The following is a 20420-nucleotide window of genomic DNA, read 5'->3' on the forward strand; positions in this document are numbered from 1 at the left end:
TTTTAAGTCCTTATAGCTTAGGGGTGGGTGGAAGTTAGCTGAAACAATATTGGCTATGAGTTGATAATTGTCGAGGCAGGGTGCTGGTACCTGGAGGTTTGTTATACTGTTCCCTTTAGAATAAGTTTGGATTATTCCTTAATGAAAAATTTGTTGGGGTGATCAGACCCAACACCAGGCCATGGGGGTGACAAAGTCAGGCGGAGTCAAAAGAATGAGAAAAGAGAAAGTGGGACCAGGAGGCTGTGAAGGCCCCCAGCTGTGGGAGCCCACGCTATTTATTGGTGATCAAAGAAACAGGTGGTGAGGATGTGGGGGTTGAAAGGAAGCGGTGTATCAAGCAAATGAACTACAGCTGTGATGGTTTAGCAATTTCTTTGAAACATATGGCTACTTTAGATAATGGGAGTGCTAGAAGCAAGGAGCCAGCAAGTCTGGACACATTCCAAAGGCCAACTGAGGGGTTTTACCCTGCACCCCATACATGTTCCAAGCCCTGCCTCAGCTTCTCTCCCAACACTCATCTTTTCTCCCAACAAAATTAAAGATAAAGAAGACAGAATTTAAAATGAGGCTTCAGTTACTCTTTTTCTGAGACAAGATCTCACCCTGTCACCAAGGCTGCAGTGTGGTGGCTCCATCTCGGCTCATTGTAGCCTCGACGTCCTGGGCTCAAGTGATCCTCCCACCTCAGCCTCTGGAGTAGCTGGGACCACAGGCACGCACCACCACGTCTGGTTAATTTTTTATTTTTGCGGTGAGAGGCGTCTCCCTGTGGTTGCCCAGACTGGTCTGGAACTCCTGGGCTCAGCGCTTCTCCTGCCTTGGTCTCCCAAAGTGCTGGGATTACAGGCGTGAGCCACTGTGTCCAGCCTCATCTGCTCTTCTGATGAAGCAATCTGAGAGGGCAATGGGGTTCCCACCCTAGTCCCCTGCAGAACCTCTCTGTCCCCTTCCCCACCACCATCTGCAACCCCAAGAATGTGCACTGATTGGCCAGGCAGGGTGCCCTGGAGCCTCCTGCCCTCTCTGACCACCCACCAGGGATGGGGGGCACCTTGATGTTGGCTTCTTTGACATCCCTTTTTTGCAGGAGGAAGTTCTGTCATAAACTCCTCCTGGCGTTCAGCAAATGGTGAGTCGCCTTTATTGTTTCCAGAATGTGCTGTTTACCCATATTAAAACCAAACAAAAGGAGACAGTTTGTGGAATGGAAAACGTTTGAAAGAATTGGGACCCACCTCTCAGGCCTCCAATTCTCATCTCCATTCTCATCTCTTGGCAAATGTCCCCCATTGGGACAATACTGTAAGTTATATATCCAACAAAGGACTTGTATCCAGAATGTATAAGGAACTCTCAAAACTCAACACTAAGTATGGATGCATATGAGGGGTCTTATTGGGGTGATGCAGATGTTCTAAAACTGGATTCTGCTGATAAGCTTATGAAAACTCATGGAATTGTACACTTAAAATGGGTGGATTTTATGGTATGTAAATTATACCTCAATAAAGTTGTTTTCTAAAAAAAAGTCTCAATGGTAAGAAAACGAACAATTTTTTAAGTGAGCAAAAGAGTTCAACAGACTCTTCACCAAAGAGGTATACAGAAGACAAAAAAAAAAAAACACAGCACATGGAAGATGTTCCAATCATTAGCCATCAGGCAAATGCAAATTAAAGCCAGGGTGGAATCCAGTTGCTGAACAACTGGCTCTCTCATACTTTGGTGGGATTGCAAAATGGTATAGCCACTCCAGAAAAGTTTGACAGTTTCTTTCTTTTGTTTTTTTTTTTTTTTTTTTTTGACAGAGTCTCGCTCTGTCACCGAGGCTGGAGTCCAGTGGCACAATCTCGGCTCACTGCAACCTCTGCCTCGCAGGTTCAAGCGATTCTCCTGCCTCAGCCTCCCGAGTAGCTGGGATTACAGACACACACCACCACACCTGGCTAATTTTTATATTTTTAGTAGAGACAGGGTTTTACCATGTTGGCCAAGCTGGTCTTGAACTCCTGACCTTAGGTGATCCAACACCTCGGCCTCCCAAAGTGTTAGGGTTACAGGTGTGAGCCACCATGCCCGGCCTCAACAGTTTCATATAAAGTTAAATATACACTTATCATATAACCTAGCAATCACCCTCCTGAGTGTTTAAATAAATGAAAACTTTTATTCATACACAATCCTATATGTGAATCTTTTTATCAGCTCTATTCATAATTGCCAAAAACTGGAAAGAGCCTAAATGTGCGTCAACATCATACAACTGAACACTCCTCAGCAATACAAAAAAACCCAACTTGATTGAATCTCGAAGACACTATGCTGAGTGAAAGAAGCCAGTCTCCAAAGGTCACTACTGTATGATTTCATTTAAATGGCATTCTTGAAAAGACCCAACTGTAGTGATGGAGAAAAGATATGTGGTTGCCAGGGGCTAGGAGTGCAGGGAGTCAGGACTCTAAAGAAATAGCAGGAGGGAGTTGTTCTGCGTGACAGATCTTTCCTGCGTCCTGATTGTGATGGTGGTTATACCAATCTATACATGTGTTAAAATTCCTAGAACTATATATTTAAAAGTCAATTTTATTGTATAATAATTTTTAAAATAGAATTTTTTAGAACGTCCTCAATTCCACAAATATTTTGGGTACCTACTACATACCAGGCACTGTGCAAAAGGCAGTATGTGCGAGGAGTGAATCAGAGCATCCGTGCGGAGACAGACCTGAACCCAGCCACGATAGACAAGTGGAAAGTGACCAGCGCCGTAGAGTCATGGAGGAGCAGGCCGTGCCTTTCAGATGGGGGAACTAGGGATGGCTGCTCAGAGGAGGGGCATCTGGACTTGAAGGAGGGGTAGGAGCCATTCATTCATTCAACAAACATTTATTGAGCACCTACTGTGTGCCAAGCTCTGTCCTAGGCCCTGGGGATACCACCATGAATGTGAAGGAGCAGGTCCCTGGTCTCATGGAGCTCACACTCTAGTGGGTGAGTTGTGGATGGCATACATGCCACCAGATAAGAGCGGCAGGTACCGAGGGGTGCTCGAGGAAGGAGGCAGGGTAACGTGACCGTAGGGAGGCTGCTTTAGAATGGATGGGTGGTTAGGGAAGGCCTCTCAGAGGAGGTGACATTGGAGCAAAGAATGGATTGAGCCATGCCCTGACTGATGTGGCTGTGGAAAGAGCTTGGGAAGCCCTGGGGGAAGAGGAAGAAGGTTCAGGTAGAAGATAGGGAAGGCCAGGCATAGTGGCTCATACTTGAAATCCTAGCACTTTGGGAGGCCGAGGCAGGTGGATCACTTGAGGTCAGGAGTTCGAAATCAGCCTGGCCCACAAAAATACAAAAATTAGCTGGGCGTGGTGGCGGCTTCCTGTAATCCCAGCTACTTGGGAGGCTGAGGCAGGAGAATCACTTGACCTGAGATCGCACCATTGCACTCCAGCCTGGGCGATAGAGCAAGACTCCGTTTAAAAGAAAAAAAGATGATGATATGGCAAATGCCAAGCCTCTGAGCTGGGAAGAATCTAGAAGTGTGTGAGGGACTGGACAAGGGGAAATGGAGAGAGATGGCGATGGAGAGGCAGGCCGGCACCATGCCTGAGGCATAGTAGGTGCTGCTACGATGTCATCTTTATCCCGGTGCAGGGAAGGAAGGGAGGCCAGAATTGAACTGTCTGAAGCTCCCTCCTGCTGGGGCTTCCTGGGATCCCTCCGAGGCATTCACAGAGGACAGTCCAGGCCCCCATCCTTGCCTCTTCCACCGCTGTGGCTGGTTTGATGGGGTTGATGGCCAATGGTCACATATTTATTTAGGGCCTCATCAGCCACAACCCAGAAGGAAGCAGCAAACTGCCCACCCGGCCACTCACATCCTCTCACCCCACAACCCAGGGGGCCCTCAGTCACGCTGGGCAGCGTAGGGCCCCTCAGAAGCCGCATGGGTCTGGAAGAGGGGCGGTAGGAAGAGCCCCACAGTGCCCAGGACGCACACAAACACGAACACCCACAGGAACAGCCGGTCCACCACCATAGCCACGTACTTCCAGTCCTCAACGACCTGCAGGCAGACAGAGGAGCTGGTCACAGGTGCCAAGTACTGGGGTCCCTCCTTTCCCCAAGTCAGGCCCTTACTCTCTGGCCAGGGACTCCACAGGCCACAGGCATGGAACTGCATACTAGGGGGGCAAGTTCTGAGTCCCAGGCTGGCCTCTCAGCTGGGCAGCTCTGATCCTCTCTGGCTGTTCTCCACCTCCACCCCTGCCTGTCCCCCACAGCACTGGAGGGCCACTGGGAACTTGGGCTGTACAGAAAAGTTAGGAATGTGAGGGCTTGTTAATACTGCATATTATGATTTGAAAACAAAATCTGGTTATAAATAGGAGATAGGGCCTGAGGATCTCAAAGCCCCATCTTCTCATTTTTACCCCAAACTCACTGCCTGAGCTGGTTCTAGCTGAAGAAAGAACTAGGTGGCTCCCACCTAGTTCAGTGGGAGCAGGGAAATGGGGGCTTACAGAACACCTGGAAATCCTGCTGTTTAATTTGTTCAAGTCTGTTCACAGCAGCGTCTGTTTCCTGTAATTAAGACCCAGCCTCCTCCTGCTGCATCATTCAGGTCTCTCTGGTCTTCTTAGACCCTGCTGCGGGGTGTGAGGTTGGCAGAGACCTGGCTGGCCTCCAGAGGGGCCACCACAGTTCGGCCTGTCTCCTTTGCACTGGGGGAGAGCCCAGAGAAACGCCTGTGTGCCCAGGATCCTGGTCTCCCTCACCGATGCCTGCTTTCACACCCCTGGCCTGGCTGGCTCTTACTGCATTCATTCCCTGGCAGAGACGGGCTGGATCTGAAGGCTTGGGAGATCAGCAGAGGCTCTGGAGTTGGAAATGTGGGCAGCAACGGGCATGCTGACGTCAGTGACCCAATTTGTCAAGGCCCTGTCAATGGTGTATCTAACGTGCAGGATAATCCTGTGTCAAGCCAACCCGACACCCGCAACCAAGCATGCCTGGCACCTGTCCCCAAGACTCAGCAGGCACAACACAGTTCTCTCCACAGAGCACTCCTTGGCTTTCTTGGGTTTCTTTTTAACAGCCCTAAATTCAAGCAGTGTGTGTGTGTGCGTTTTTCCCCCTTTTAATATTTTTGTGCTATTTATAGTGACCAGTTAATCACCAGGGTGGGTAAAAGTACTGAAGATGAGAAGCGGTGCGGGCTGGCTTAGGGGCAGGCATGCTCCGGAAGGGAAGAAAGCCTCTTTTCTCCAACCATCCATAAGAAAGTTAATCAACCAATAAGCCGGCCATGTGCTCAGTGCAGGGCAAGAAAGTAGGAAGGGCAAGAGAGTTTAAGGATGACAGGCAGATCTGGGTACAGAGCCTGGGCCAGCTGTGTGACACTGGCCAAGTCAGTGAACCTCTCTGAGCTTCGCTTTGAAAGTTTCCTTAATGTAAAATGGGGGTTCTACTAAAAGCCACTTTACAGGATTCCAGGAAGGGTTAGCAGTAATGTATGTCAGCTCCTAGCAGAGCACCTGATGTGTGGTTGGAGCTTAATAAACACTGGTGATTATAATAACAGTGGTCCTGCCTGGCTCCTTCCCTTAAGAGGCTTGTAATTAATTGAGCTAGAAAGAGCAGAAGGCACGTGAGTGCCAAGGGGGTGGTGAGGTCTTTAGAAGAGTTCAGGGTGGGTGCCGGCTCGGCCAGGGATGCAGGAGACGAGTACTTCTCAATCTAGAATGTGCACACGAACCACCAGGGATTGGTTAAAAATGCAGGCTCCAATATGTCTCCCCCAGAGATCCTGGCTCAGTCAGAAAGGGTGGTCCCACAGCGTTGCCCACGTGGTTCTCACTTAGCCAGAAGGGCCCCACGCTGCACATTAATGTTTGGGAACCAATGAATCAGGTGATGCTGACCTACAGAATGGTTTAACCTAAGTAATAGCATGATCAAATTAATGTTTTAGAAAGTGAAATCTGAGAGTCCTATAGAGCTGTGCTTCTCAAACTGCAATGGGTCTGGGGATCTCCTGGGGACCTGGTTAAAATGCAGGTTTGGAGCCAGCAGGTCTGGATTGGGGCCTGAGACTCTGCATTTCTGATAAGCTCGCAGGCAATGCCAGTGCTGCTGGTCCAAGAACTACACTAGAAGAATATCTCATGTCCTATATTCCATTTGTTTGCATTTCTCTTCTTTTCTTGGCACAGTGTGATTCTGGAGCTGTTCCTGCTCTTTTCTCTGTGGGCTAACTAATGGAATGCTGGTGCTTCTCCTTGAGAATACAGCGAGTGGAAAGCAATCTCAAAAAGAACGAGACGTCCACTTTTGTCCATGCAGCTGCACAGGGGTAGACACCATGTTGTATAGTAAAAACCTGTCCAAAGAATCTGATCTGAAGGTGTTGATATGAGAACATTCACAAGAGCATGAAACTTGTTCTCCCTACTGGTATGGAAATGGGTGTGAAAATTTGTCACCACCACATTCTGTGTTGTTACTATGACGTTGTCCTTAGAAGTGTTATTTATTCAAAGGAGTCATGTGAAATACCCAGACTCCAGCACTCATTGTTTTATCCTGTGAAAGTAAATTAAACCTCTTTTTAAAAAATCCGTAATTCTAGGTCAGGTTCGGTGGCTCACGCCTGTAATCCCAGCACTTTGGGAGGCTGAGGTGGGCAGATCACCTGAAGTCAGGAGTTCAAGACCAGCCTGGCCAACATGGTGAAACACCGTCTCTATTAAAAATACAAAAATTAGCCAGGTGTGGTGGCAGGCACCTGTAATTCCAGCTACTTGGGAGGCTGAGGCAGGAGAATCGCTTGAACCTGGGAGGCAGAGGTTGCAGTGAGCTGAGATCGTGTCACTGCACTCCAGCCTGGGTGACAAGAGCAAAACTCCATCTCAAATAAATAAACAAAAATCTGTAATTTTAGTTAGCACAATTGATTAAATCATTACCCTGGTAATCATAGTATTTTTACTGATGTTCCTATAACCCTGGAAGCTATAAGTGCTTGAATGGCTTCTTTGCAAGTCTGAGGAGGATGGGGCAGATGCGCTTGGTACCCCAGCCTGCCTGTGTTCCCTAAAGCCTGCAGAGTCACTTCCCAGCCTTCCGTTTCTGGCACCCGCATTTCCTCTCTCCTCTGCCTCAGGGCTTTCTCCAGCACCAAGGGCACTTGTTCTGGCAGGCTGGCATTACCTGGAAGCGCAGGGGAGTTAATGTCCTGGGGCTACCCTCATCTGAGTAGCCATTCCCCCATTCCATTAGGGAATGGGGGCTGGTGGGTAAATACCTCAGCCTCCTTCCAGGGGGGTGATCCTGAGGCTTGTTCCCATGGGTCCTCAGAGGGTCTGCAAGGGTACTGAGTCCCGGGTACCCACAGCAGTATCCTGCTCGTTCATTCTCCTTTCCCTGTCTCACTTTCCCTCCTTCCTCACTGTGCTTCCCAGGATCACATCTCAAGTAAACCACCTGCACCCAAGTCCCCATCTTGGGGTTTGCTTCTGGGACGCCTAAAACAAACAAACAAAATCACTGGCACGTCCTTCCTCTTCCCGGATGCATGAAGCTATAATATTTAACACAAACTCATTTCAATTTTGGATCCTTATTCAGAGTTTGCGAGTCCAGGAAGTGGGAAATTGGTGCTACTATCTGAGCCCTTTCTGTTGGGCAGGTGGGCAGGGGCTGGCTAGCAACTTACACTCTGGTCTTCATCGTCATTCTTCATGTGCTGGGCGATGAAGCTGACACCTTCTAATGCCTCCTGCACATCCTGTCGGAACCTCCCAGAGGACCGCAGCCGGAAATCCCTGGGGATAGCCACCGGGGTGGAGCCGGCTGGAGACTTGGAAGCTGCAGAGGCGGGGTTCACAAAGTACATGGAGTTCCCATAGAGGTTGGAGGGGCTGGTGGACGTGGTGGCGGCCTCGGGCTTGGTCACGCGTGACTTGCTGGGCGGGAAGGCTCTGGCCAGGCTGCTGTCGGGGCCAGGGCGCTTCATGAAGAGGAAGGTAGGCAGCTTGTGCAGGAAGCAGCGCTTGACCCAGGGTGCCATGGTGTGGGTGCTGGGCGAGCGGTGGTGCACATTGAGCACACAGACACTGGTGACGATGGAGAAGGTGACCAGCACCATGGTGAACATGAGGTACTTGCCGATGAGAGGCACATCGAGGGAGGTGGGTGGCACGATCTTAGAGATGAGCAGCAGGAAGAATGTGAGCGCCAGCAGCACTGAGATGCACAGCGTCATCTTCTCGCCGCAGTCGGATGGCAGGTAGAAGACGAGGATAGCCAGCAAGGTGGTGAGCACGCAGGGGATGATGAGGTTGATGGTGTAGAACAGAGGCTTGCGCTTGATGATGAAGTCGTAAGTCACGTCCACGTAGCTGGGGTCCTGTGGGTTCACTGTCCTTCTCCCTGGGAGGGCCACTATGTCCCACTCACCACTGGGAGTAAAGTCATCCATGCTGGCTGTGGGCGTCTTGAGGACCATGTCTATCTCCGTGTGGTCATAGGTCCAGGAGCGGAACTTGAGGGTGCAGTTCTGCTGGTCGAAGGGAAAGTACTTCACCTCAATCTTGCAGGCGCTCTTGTAAATGGCAGGGGGCAGCCACAGGACACTGCCGTTGGACCGGACAATCAAGTTGGTGTAGACAGACACCTCATAGGTCCCGTCGGCGCTGGGCAGGGTCAGGGCATGGAGAACATCGTGAAACTCATACACAAGGCCTGGCCTATTCTCAGAACTCCCTGAAGAGCCCTTTGGGATTATTTCCCACTAATCACCCTTCCAATCCCCCAGGCCCTCACTGAAAGGGGTCTGCTTTTGTTGCCAACTACGTGGTGGAGAGACCCCTAACATCAAAGCACTCTTTTTTTTTTTTTTTTTGAGACGGACTCTTGCTCTGTTGCCCAGGCTGGAGTGCAATGGCGCGATCTCAGCTCACGGCAACCTCCGCCTCCAGGTTCAAGCAATTCTCCTGTCTTGGCCTCCCAAGTAGCTGGGATTACAGGCATGCGCCACCACGCCCGGTTAATTTTGTATTTTTAGTAGAGACGGGGTTTCTCCATGTTGATCAGGCTGGTCTCGAACTCCTGATCTCAGATGATCCACCTGCCTCGGCCTCCCAAAGTGCTGGGATTACAGGTGTGAGCCACCACGCCCAGCCCATCAAGCACTCTTAAGGCTTCCCATGGAATAGCTCATTTAAGCCTCTCAGTAGTCCAGTGAGGCAGGTTTTATTATTATCCCCATTCTACAGATGGGAAAGCCAAGGCCCAGAGAGGTTAAGTGACTTCTTCAAGGTCAGAAAACTTGTAAGCAGGACAGCTGAGATTTGAACTCAGGTCTGTCTGTCCCCAGACCACATACTCTTAGCCATTTCAAGCTACTGCTGGTGTAATCATGACTCAGGAAAAGTCTCTTTGGCTTCCTCCACCTGCCTAAGATATTTACACACAGTAAATCAGTGGTACCAACACCAACACTGCCAAAGCAACAGAGGCTCAAAAGGATAGTATGGAGCACAGAAAGGGCGCTGGGTTCGAGGTCAGGACACTGCTGTGGTCCCAGCTGTGCTTCAGTGAATCAGACAAGGCTTCCCCTCCCTCAGCCTCCAACTCCCCATCTGTAACTGAGGGCTCTGGCTCTGCTCACCTCTGTTTCTCTTCTAGCTTGATGGCCTGGAAGGCTGGGTAAAGCAGAGATGGGGCTCAGGGTTGGACTCAGGCCTGGATGACTCTTAGGGCTGGGCCTGCTGCCCTGGCCTGGCTGTCACCAGGCCTCCACCAACCCTGCCACTCACTTGTTGTAAAGCACGATGTCAGGCAACCAGATGCGCTTTGCAGGGATCCTCAGGATGTTCACACCCTCGTAGCGGGAGCTGTTCCAGGTCAGGCGGTAATCAGTCCATTCCTGGACAGACAGGCAAGGCCCTGTCACTTGCAGGTCCACTGCCACCAAAGGGCAGCCCTAAAGAAAAGATCTCTGGGGCTCAGGGCCCTTCAGGGCACTTACCTGTTTCAGCCAGACATTGGTGGTCATGATCTGCTCTCGCTCATTCTGGGGAGGGAAACGGGGCTATCAGTTCACCAGGAAGGAGGAGCCTCACAAATGGATTTCACTTTATTGTGCAAAAGGCTGTGAGCGCCAGGCCCATGTGACCAACTGCCACCCCAACATCTCTTGGATGGTCCAAAGGCATGTCACACTCAGCATGTTTGACACAAAGCTCATGATCTTCCCCAAAACCTGGTCCTCCTTTGGCTTCATTGTCTCAGTGAATGGCACCCCTAGTCATCCAGTTCCACAAGCCAGAAGCGTGGACATTGTCTCTGACACTTTGCTCTCTGATCCATCGATAAGTCTTGTAAGTTATATCTTCTAAAGCAGCTCATATTTGTCTGCTTCTCTCCACCGCCACCATCATCTGTCACCTAGACTACTGCAGGAGCCCCCTAGCTGGTCTTCCTGCTCTGTCCTGGCCTGCCTTTAGTCTATTCTCTACATGGTAGCCAGGGTGATCCCTTTACAATCTCAATCCCTTCTACTAATTGCTCTGCTGCTGCATCTCATCCAAAGTAAAAGCCAAAGTTCTGCTTAGAGTCTACAAGGCCCTAATGATCTGCCTCCCCACCACCCCTCATCCCATTAGCTCTATGACCTCTTATCTCAACACTCCGCCATTTGCTCATTCCACTTTCCCTGCACTGCCTCTTTGCTCCTGCACTGCCTCTTTGCTCCTGCACTGCCTCTTTGCTCCTGCACACACTGTTCCCTTTTCCTGGAAACCCCCTGGGATGCTTCCACACTTTCTTCTGTTATCAGAAATGTCATCCTAGCCGAGAAATCTTCCCTGACCTACATAAAATAGCACCTCGGTCCCTGCCCTGCCTTCTCTTTTTCTTTTCTTTTCCTTTCCTTTCCTTTCTTTCTTCCTTCCTTCCTTCTTTCTTTCTTTCTCTTTCTCCCTTTCTTTTCTTTCCTTTCTTTCTTTTCTTTCATATGTGTGTGTGTGTGTTTCTTGAGACAGGGTCTCACTCTGTCACCCAGGCTGGAGGGCAGTGGCGTGATCTTTGCTCACTGCAACCTCCACCTCCCAGGCTCAAGTGATCCTCCCACCTCAGGCTCCTGAGTAGCTGGGACTACAGGCACAGGCCACCACACCTGGCTAAATTTTAAAAAATTTTTTGTGGAGGTGGGGATTCATCATGATGCCCAGGCTGGTCTCAAATTCCTGAGCTAAAGTGATCCATGCATCTCAGCCTCCCAAACTGCTGGCATTACAGGTGCAAACCACCTCACCCAGTCTCTTTTTTTTTTCATAGCATTTCTCACCCCTAAACATCATCTATCTATCTACGTATTGTCTGCCACCTCCCACTAGAATCTAATGGCTATGAGAAAATAAGGCAGATAGAAGAGTATCTAACATGTTTGATACTCCATAAATATTTTTTGAATACACATGAATCCTACTATAATAATCCAGGCCACCATCATCCATGTCTCACCTGGACCATGTAAGACCCTCCTAAATGGTCTATGTTCATTCTGTACACCACCACCACCGCCACCATACACACACATACATCTCTTCTTCGTACGCAGCCCAAATAAACCTTCCAAAGTTCCTGTCATTTCCTCCCTCAATTTTATCCCTGTTTAGATTACTTCCTTGGCTTCCTTCACTTACAGAATAAAAATCTTGCTCCTTTGCAGGGTTTACGGGGCCTTGCCAGGTTTCCCAGCCTCACTTCACCTCCCTATGTCCCTCTGTTCTGTCCTTCATCCCCCTGGCCTTCTTTAGTACTTTGGATAAGTCTTGTGTTCTCAGTCTGTACTATTTTTGCTGCCTCTCCTTCATCAAGATAACTTCCAGCATACTGATCTCACTTTGGGAGTCATTTCCTCAAGGAACCTACAACTAGATAAGATTATCAGTAAGATAAGGTTTGGCTGCCAGTAACAGTGATCCAGAGTAACACAGGCTTAAATAAAGTAGAAATTCATGTCCCTCTCACGTTAACACTTTAGACATATATGGCAGTTCTGCTCTACAAAGTTCTGATAGGTACCCAGATTCTTTCCAACTTTCTTCTCCAGCATACCTAGAGTACGGCCCTCATAAGAATGGACCAAAATAACTGTTGGAGCTCCAACCATGAATTCCACATTCCAGGCTGTTGGTGGGGAGGGAGGAGGGAGAAGAAGAATGCATGGCAATTGTCTCATTTTGATTAGAATATTTAGGCCATTTACATTTAATGTAGTTACTGATATATTTGGGTTTAAACTTACCCCCTGAGCTTCCACAGCCTCAGTTCTGCCCCCCCTGCATACCCCCAATCTCTTGCCAAGTGGCGTTTGGGTCTTTATGTCATTTCCCTCACATGTCTGGGAGTAAAGATGATGTTCAGGGACTTGAGCTTGTGTACTCTGGTGTCTTCCAGGAGGATCTGTCAAGTACAGGGGAGATGGCTTGGAAAGAAGGAGACTCAGAGGAGAGTCAAGGACATCGAAACAGGCAAGCCCAGGAGAAGGAAAAGAGATGAGAGTGAGCAGAGGAAACAGTGCTGGGGCAGGGGAGCAGGTGGAAGGGTCAGGGAATAAGGGGGGCTGGAGAGGTGGGGGTGGGGATGCTGGCGAGGGAGTGCCTGGCTCACCAGACTCGAGTCAATTACAAAACAGCTGCTTTGACAAGCCTGCTTTCCTTACCCAGCCCTAAATCCCTACCTGCTCTCTAAAAATTTCCATCTTTAAACTGGTTGTACCTATAACCCTCCCTCCTCAAATAAATAAACAAACCCTGGCAACCCACAACCTAGTATTTACTGTATACGCAAGCTTTCAGAAATATAACTTGCATGGGTGGGGGCTAGTGGCTGCATCCCCTCCTCCTTCTGGTAGCCTCTATCACCCTATAGTGCCCGCAGAGCAGATCTGACCAGGCAGCCTGAGTCTGGAAGTGCGGCAGAGCCTCCTGCTCGTTCACCCTCACTAGGGCGGCAGCTGCACCGCAGCAGCTGGGTTCAACTCATTAAGCAAGAAGCCCTGGGCTGGACAATAACACTCAGACACCAGCCTGAGCGAGCCTGGCTGAAAGCCCTCCTTCCTTCTGGTCCGACTATGGAGGGAGAGGGGCAGAGAGTACACAGCTCTACAGCCCTCCCCATCCTGGGGCTGTGCGTCCTTCCCAGGAGATGGAGCCAGTCATTAATTTGGCCAAAGCCTTCCTGAGGGCTGTAGGTTTGACAGGCTGGGTGTGTGTGGGCCAACCGTGCTAGAGGGAGAGTCTGGCATTTCAGAAGGCAGCCACCTGGCCAGAGGAGGGTCAGCCCCCTTGGTGGTCTCTTTCCCCTGGCTGGACACAGCGCCCTGCACTCTCCCCTTGTGAATGTTCCCCCAGAGCTGCTTCCAGGGACGAAGTTCTAACCCTGTGGATGGGGACATGGGAAGGTTTACAATAGGCCATGGTTCCCTCTGACATCTCCAACTCAGAGGCAGCAAAGAGAAGAGAAATTCCCAGGCACCTCCTCCCTCAGCACCCCCACCTCTGCCCCACATCCACATATGGACAACCTGACAACGGTACCTGTGAATGCTGCCACCCACTCCTCCTTTCCATGCCTGCAGCAGCCACGCCCACTGTCCATCCCTCACCGGCCTGGCTCAATAGGTGCTGCACTGCCTCTGGTCCTGCCCCTACACCTGGGCCTCTGTACCTATCAGTTCCCCCAGTCTGGTTTTTACTTCTCCCAACAAGTAAGAAGCATGTAAGGTTATCTGAGCAGTCTAGGGGAGAGAATAGGGCGGGGCTGTAAAGACAAGGAGGAGAAGCTTATGGTCATGCTGGAGACCCAGCTGAGCAGAGTCTGTGGCAGGCCCATTGGCTGCCTACCCAATGGTCATCCCGCTCCTACCCTCATTTCTTCTTTGTTATAACAAAACCATGACTTCATTAAATATTGGACACCTGTGAACTTCATGGACCCTTCTGCAGCCTCCCTGACATGTACTGGTAAGTCTAAGTCAACTATAGTAGTTTCATTCCTCTGGCCAATGATCGCCTGGGGCTTGGGCATGAGCAGCCTCTCCGCCTGAGCCTGAGCCACAGCTGTCCTCTGCACCTACCACGCTGATAAGCTGGGCCAGGGAGAGCTGCAGCTTGATGGAGATGAGCTGTGAGGAGCTGGTGGCTGGGCGGATCAGGTTATTGTAACGGGTTTTGTTCAGAAGGTCGTCCATCAGCTTTTCCTCCGCATTGGCCACACGGCAGTTCCCTGGGAAAACACACAGTCAGACCTGCTGGGCCCTTGTGCACCTGACCCCCACTGCAGCCTGTGGCAGCAGGAAGAGCTGAGAGGGAGCACAGGTGCCCTTAGGGCTGGCCGAAGCAGTGAAGGTGCTGGCAGGCCTGTCTCTCCTTGAGGACTTCAAATTAAATATGCTCAACACAGAGCTCAGCTGTCTCCTCCCATGCCATACCTCTTCCTCCTCCTCTTCCCTCTAGCAGTGAATGGCATCCCACGCTACATATCGGGTACAAAAACTGGGTGTCTCTTCTTGACCTCTCCCTTGGTTCATCCAAGTGGCCACTTAGTCCTGTCTTTTTTTTTTTTGAGACAGAGTCTCACTCTGTCGCCCAGGCTGGAGTGCAGTGGTGTGATCTCGGCTCACTGCAACCTCCGCTGCCTGAGTTCAAGCAATTCTCCTGTCTCAGCCTCCAGAGTAGCTGGGATTACAGGCCTGTACCACCACACCCAGCTAATTTTTGTATTTTAGTAGAAACGGGGTTTCACCATGTTGGCCAGGCTGCTCTCGACCTCCTGGCCTGAGGTGATCTGCCCACATTGGCCTCTCAAAATGCTGGGATTACAGGTGTGAGCTGCCGTGCCCAGCCCTAGTCCTATCTTTTACCTTCCAAGTCCCTCAGTCTGTTCTCCTTATCTGTACCGCTACAGCCATGTCCCCACCTCCCCACCCCTGCCCTCCTTCTGTTCTCTCCACCCCCAGTCTCTCCCTGCTATCCATGTACCATACAGTGCCAGAGCGGTCTTTCTACAGCAAACTGGTCTAGGGCCCTTCCCTACTCACAACTCTGAGAGCTGTAGGTGGACTTAAAAATCAAATGTTTTGGCTTGGCATTCAAGGCCCTTTCCACGCTGACACTGGCTTATCTTTCTCAATCTGATTTTCTCCCACCTCTCTACCTCTACCCCAGATACTCAGATACTCTCTCTTCTGGCCATAGCCTACTGTTTGCCTTTCCCCCTGTGACCTTCACTGTCTCACTTCCTTTTTTTTTTTTTTTTTTTTAGAGATAGGGTCTTGCTATGTTGCCCAGGCTGGTTTCAAGCGATTCCTCCTAGATTCAAAGGATCCTCCCACCTCAGCCTCCTTAGTAGCTGGGACTACAGGTGTGCACCACCACACCCAGCTTGTCTCACTTCTTTGAACACACTCTTTCTTCTGCCAAGATTGCCCCCAGCCCACCAGTTATGAATTATCTGAGGGTCTATCTTGTGCCAGGGATTTTACTACATTTTGAGGATAACAGCAAGCAAAAGCCAGAAATGGTTCCTGCCACCAGAGCACTTACAGTGCAGGGGAGCAGCCCCATTACTCACATGTGAGTTTGGGTGCAGAAATGGGTATGAGGTGGTGCTTTCCCTAAGAAGAAACAGAACTGAGATGGGGGGGATTTTCCGGGTTCAGACTTAGACCTACAGAGCGTAAGGTCCCTCTGAGACACAAAATGGAGGGGTCCAGCTGGCAGCTGGCTCCTCGTCTGGAGCTTCGAGCAGAGGTCTTAGCTCAGAGCCATATTCAAGACCCAGCCTAAATACTGCCTCCTGCAGGGAGCCCCCCTGAGCTTCCATAGCCTCAGATCTGCCCCTCTGCATACCCCCGATCTCTTGCCAAGTGGTGTTTGGGTCTTTATGTCATCTCCCTCACATGTCTGGGAGTAAAGGTGAGGTTCAGGGACTTGGGCTTGTGTACTCTAGTGTCTTCAGGGAGAATGTGTAAAACATAGAGGGGGCAGCTTGGAAAAAGGGAGACTCAGAGGAGAATCAAGGACATCTGAGGAGGCAAGCCTGGGAGCAGGAAAAGAGATGAGAGTGAGCAGATGAAACAGTGCTGGGGCAGGGAAGCAGGTGGGAGGATCAGGGAATAAGGGGGGGCTGGAGAGGTGGGGATGGGGATGCTGGTGAGGGCCTGCCTGGCTCGCCAGGCTCAGGAGTCGATTACATCTTCCCGCAAGGGCCAGTTCACCTAGATGCGCCAAACCCCTCCCTCTGTGTGTAGGGCCAGAGGGCCCAGAGCACAGACCAACCCAATTAGGCAGGCCTGAGGTGGACTCAGGAGTGGGTGCTAGGCTGGACTCCTGGTTGTGGGGAGCAGCCGCCACCCTGCCTACTTCATCCACTTTCCAACTCGCTGCCTATCTGGAGCAGATGCAATATTTAGTGCCTTGTGAAAGATGCTCCTAGTGCACCTGCCGCCTGCTGCCCCTCCCCCAGGCTGCCCTGGGCTCTCCAGAGGGGGGTCCTATGGATGCTTGGCCTAGATTCTGAGCCCTGCCTCTTATACCCAGGACCCCTTTCCCAGAGGCCAGCTGCTTGAGTACCCTGGAAGCCAGTCTGTAGCCCCAGGCTAGAGCTGGGTCCCTCCCACAGCCCTTCTTTAGCATGTTTGTTTGGACTGACTTATTTCATAGAGAGGGGTGTGTCTTGCCCAAGCCCATCTGGCATGTCTGAGGCAGCTCTGGGGTCAGAATCTGCAGCTCCCATCTCCCAGCCCTGCAATACTAGGGGAGGCTGGATCCCACATCTCTGAAGTCCCACCAGGCTGGTCTGACAGGCCTCCCAAGTCCAGGGCCGCTCTGCAGGCTGTGGGGCTCATGCTCCAGCTCCGAGCCCACCTGATGTGCTCAGGTGGCTCACCTTTGGGCCTGTCCTGCCTCTCAGGCATTCAGCTGACCCAGAGGGACTCCCCCATCTTGACCACCAGCTATGGGCTCGAGTTAGAGGTTCCCAGAACCTTAGACCATTTAGCCCAACCCCCTATTTCTCAGCTGGGGAAACTGAGACCAAAGGGGAAAGAAACTTTCTCAAGTGCCCCCAGCAAGTCAGAGGAGGAACCAGGTATAGGAGCCTCTTTCCGACAGAGGTCTTCCCTGACCCCTGAGCCTTCCTCAGTGCCTCATTAGCTTCCCTGTAAGGAGACTGCCCCGCAGAGCCTGGAAATGGTGCTGTCCCTGGCAGTGTGTGCCCGTGACTGCGCCTGTGTTTGTACTTGTGAGTGTATGGCCAGGGGGCGGGGGAGGGGGTGGTGCACTGAAGGGTGGGAATAAACAGCAGGGCTACTGGGGACTGGAAGGCACCCCACTTGCCCCCCAAAAAGGGGCAGGGGAGCCCAGCCCAGCCCAGCATATGCTTAGACTTTCCAGTCTACTGAATGCCTGTGAGGCCTGCTGGGCTCAAAGGACAAGGAACAGGCCTTTCACCCCCAGGTGGCAGGGGTGGCCCAGGATGGGTGGAAGCTTCCACAGCAAGGTTGGGGGTCACATCCCAGCCCATGGGCTGACAGTTAAACAGAGAAGCCGCCACTAGGGGTCAGTCATGATTCAATGATTCTGATGAGGAGTGGGCCCCACCAGCCTCTGCCCAGGGTTTTGTCTTCCAGGCCTTCTTGGGAAAAATTGTTCCCTGCCAGAAAGGGGCTAATAATCTGAGAGGAAGCCATAGCTGGAATTCTAAACTGTGTGAGTGTGTGTCCAGTTTGGAAAGGTATATCCAATCTAAAAATTTGTATTGAAAGAATGGAAAGATATACCTATTGTTTTGGAATACAAACTACAGAAAGTAACAGTTAACAGAATCTTATTGGAAAGATTAGATTCTGCATCTGGAAAGGCAGAGTGATTTTTCAACTGGGGTGTATGTCCTTAACTGAGGAAGGGAACATGATATTTATATTAAAAGGCAGCTATGATTTTTTCTTTTTTTCTTTCTGAGACGGAGTCTTGATCTGTCGCCCAGGCTGGAGTGCAGTGGTGTGATCTCAGCTCACTGCTGCAACCTCCGTCTCCCGGGTTCATGCCATTCTCCTGCCTCAGCCTCCCAAGTAGCTGGGACTACAGGAGCCTGCTACCACGCCCGGCTAATTTTTTGTATTTTTAGTAGAGACGGGGTTTCACCATGTCAGCCAGGATGGTCTCGATCTCCTGACCTCATGATCCGCCCGCCTCAGCCTCCCAAAGTGCTGGGATTACAGGTGTGAGCCACCGCACCTGGCCTATGATTTTTTTTAAGTAGAGAATTTATCTTTATAAAGAGCTTATTACATACTATTAGTGCTTCTTCAATCATGTGTATTAATCACCTGGATTCCTAGGCTTTATTCCCAGAGTTTCTGATCCTGTAAGCCTAGGGTGGGACCCAGAAATCTGTACAGGGTGATACAGGCTGCCCCAGGACCACACCTAAGAAACACTGCCACCGGCCCCCACACACATCCAAGTCTCCAAATATGTAGGCAGGGCATATTCTCTCCATGGAACAGATGGGGAAACTGAGGTCCAGGATGGTGAAAGAAATGGCACAGGGTCACCCAGCTAGTAGAAGAGCCACGATACACAGACTGCCTGCAGACACCATCTTTGATGAGAGCTCCACCTCTTTATAGTAGTACAAACTACTTTCTATAGTTTGTATTCCAAAATGATGGGTATATCTTTCCATTTTTTCAATATAAATTTTTAGATTGGATATGCTTTCCCAAACTGGACACACACTCACAGTTTAGAATTCTAGCTATGGCTTCCTCTCAGATTATTAGCTCCTTATATATTCCCTGACTCCTACCTCCTGCCTCCCCTATGGTGGGTCTCTATCCAAGGAAGAGGTAGCCCTGGTCCTCTAAGCTGACTGGGGCTTGGAGGAAAAGCCTGGGTGAGTGTAGGAGCTAGAAGGGCCCTTGGAATTCAGGTGGGGAAACTGAGGCCCCGAGAAGGCAGTCCTCACATTTGCATTCTACCTGGAGAAGGGCTGGGTCTCCTTCCTAAGTGGCAGGCCCAACTTCACCAGCCTGGCCCTCAGTCAAGCTGGCTGTCCAGGCCCAGCACACCTCGGGTGGGTGACCAGAGGCAGTGGTGCCATAAAATGTGTTTCCTGGGAGATCCACCCCCAAAGCACAAAACATTCCAGGGCTGCTGATTTGGCAAGCCCCCTTCCCTCTCCTCCCAGTTTCCCCATCTCTACCACAGCTGTGTTGGAGGGGACTTCTCTCTAAGGCTGAGCAGCAGATTCGCTCCCAAGTGCCTACACCGCCCAGGTGGCCGGCTCCTCTGTACCCACGCTTCAGGAAAGTCGCCTCTTAGGCAAGGAAGGAGCCCCGGCCCTGTTGGGAGCGGGAGTCGGTATACTCCCAGCCTCCCAGACTGATGGGGATGACCCGCGGTGCCTGCAAAGCCGGTGTCATCCAGCCCGCTGCCCAGCCCACAGACACTCGCCCTGGAGGGTGGCCCTGGCCCTCGCAGCGGCTCCGAGAAGAGGCGGCCCCCACTCCAAACCTGGCAGACCCACCCACGCAGGCCCGCCCCCGCTGCCTCCGCGAGTGGGCTCAGCCCTGCCCACGCCCCCATCTGGCCGGGACAATCTCGGGCCACTCCCCCTGGCGCAGGGCACCCTCCCTTCCCTCCCACCTGTGGCCAGTCCAGTCCCTTTCAGCCCAACCCAGGCGCCCCTCCCTCCTTCCCGGAAAAGAACTCACCGCGCCTGCAAAGGGCGACCAGGAAGAAAAGGACCAGGGAAGGCACGCGCCTCATGGCCGGCGGGGCCGGGTGGCAGCCGCCGCGAGCTCCGCTGTGGGGTCACAGGGCACCCGTGAGCCTCACGGTCGAGTGAGCGCCGGTCCTTGCCCCGGAGGGTTGCTGGCGGGGCGGCGCTCACTAGGACCCCGCGGAGAACCCCGCCGAGCCCCGAGTGGGCAGCAGCTGGGAGCCCCGCCCACTCGGGGATGAACCGGGCCCGCTGCTCCGCCCCGACTCCCCTGGGTGGTCTGGACCCCACCTGCCGCCTGGCTTCCCTATCTCCTCGGGCCTCGCAACCTTCCCCCAAGGAAGGCAGGCAGGACAGTGCGGCCACCCTTGGTACAGCTGGGGAGGCTGAGCCCTCGAGGGCGGCAGACGCTAGCGCAGGATCCCTCTACTGTTGGGGAAAGAGCATGTGCTTGAGCGGGGAGGTCCTTGGGCTTTGCCTTCCCTCACCTCGAAGACGCTTTTTAGGCAAATGATTCATCTCAAGTTCATTCGCATGGGGTTTGCTGAAAGAAACGACACTGCGGGGTGAGCCGACGTGAGGGAGCGCTGCTCTCTGCAGACTTTGCAGGGAGGGCA

The 20420-nt window shown here is 51.7% G+C and overlaps 1 protein-coding gene and 1 pseudogene across 3 annotated transcripts; both read right to left on the reverse strand.

Annotated features, from left to right (window-relative positions):
• Nucleotides 1–1646: 1646 nt before the first annotated feature.
• Nucleotides 1647–20036, reverse strand: CHRNB4 (cholinergic receptor nicotinic beta 4 subunit). Of its 3 annotated transcripts, XM_054450888.2 has the most exons (6): nucleotides 19796–20036; nucleotides 14153–14301; nucleotides 10037–10081; nucleotides 9825–9934; nucleotides 7721–8699; nucleotides 1647–4069 (listed from the first exon to the last, which is right to left on the reverse strand). In XM_054450888.2, exons 1-6 carry the CDS (start codon nucleotides 19848–19850, stop codon nucleotides 3911–3913), a joined length of 1497 nt encoding a protein of 498 aa, XP_054306863.1. In that variant the 5' UTR covers nucleotides 19851–20036; the 3' UTR covers nucleotides 1647–3910. The 3 variants fall into 3 exon arrangements, with proteins under 3 accessions (XP_054306863.1, XP_054306864.1, XP_063508888.1); XM_054450889.2 differs by lacking the exon at nucleotides 7721–8699; XM_063652818.1 differs by lacking the exon at nucleotides 14153–14301 and having other exon boundaries at nucleotides 19796–19919.
• On the reverse strand, nucleotides 15831–19667 carry LOC134738296 (uncharacterized; annotated as a pseudogene).
• Nucleotides 20037–20420: the final 384 nt, after the last annotated feature.

This window comes from Pongo pygmaeus, chromosome 16 (assembly GCF_028885625.2).
Source record: "Pongo pygmaeus isolate AG05252 chromosome 16, NHGRI_mPonPyg2-v2.0_pri, whole genome shotgun sequence".
In the NCBI taxonomy this organism is placed as follows: domain Eukaryota; kingdom Metazoa; phylum Chordata; class Mammalia; order Primates; family Hominidae; genus Pongo; species Pongo pygmaeus.

Bases quoted from the DNA above. Each gene is read 5' to 3' on its own strand.
- CHRNB4 (XM_054450888.2), bottom strand. From the start codon at position 19,850: ATGAGGCGCGTGCCTTCCCTGGTCCTTTTCTTCCTGGTCGCCCTTTGC. The intron at 10,082-14,152 runs GTAGGTGCAGAG...TTCCCTCCCCAG, and splicing joins TGGCCCAGCTTATCAGCGTG to AATGAGCGAGAGCAGATCAT. The intron at 8,700-9,824 runs GTGAGTGGCAGG...GACCCTGCCCAG, and splicing joins GACATCGTGCTTTACAACAA to CGCCGACGGGACCTATGAGG.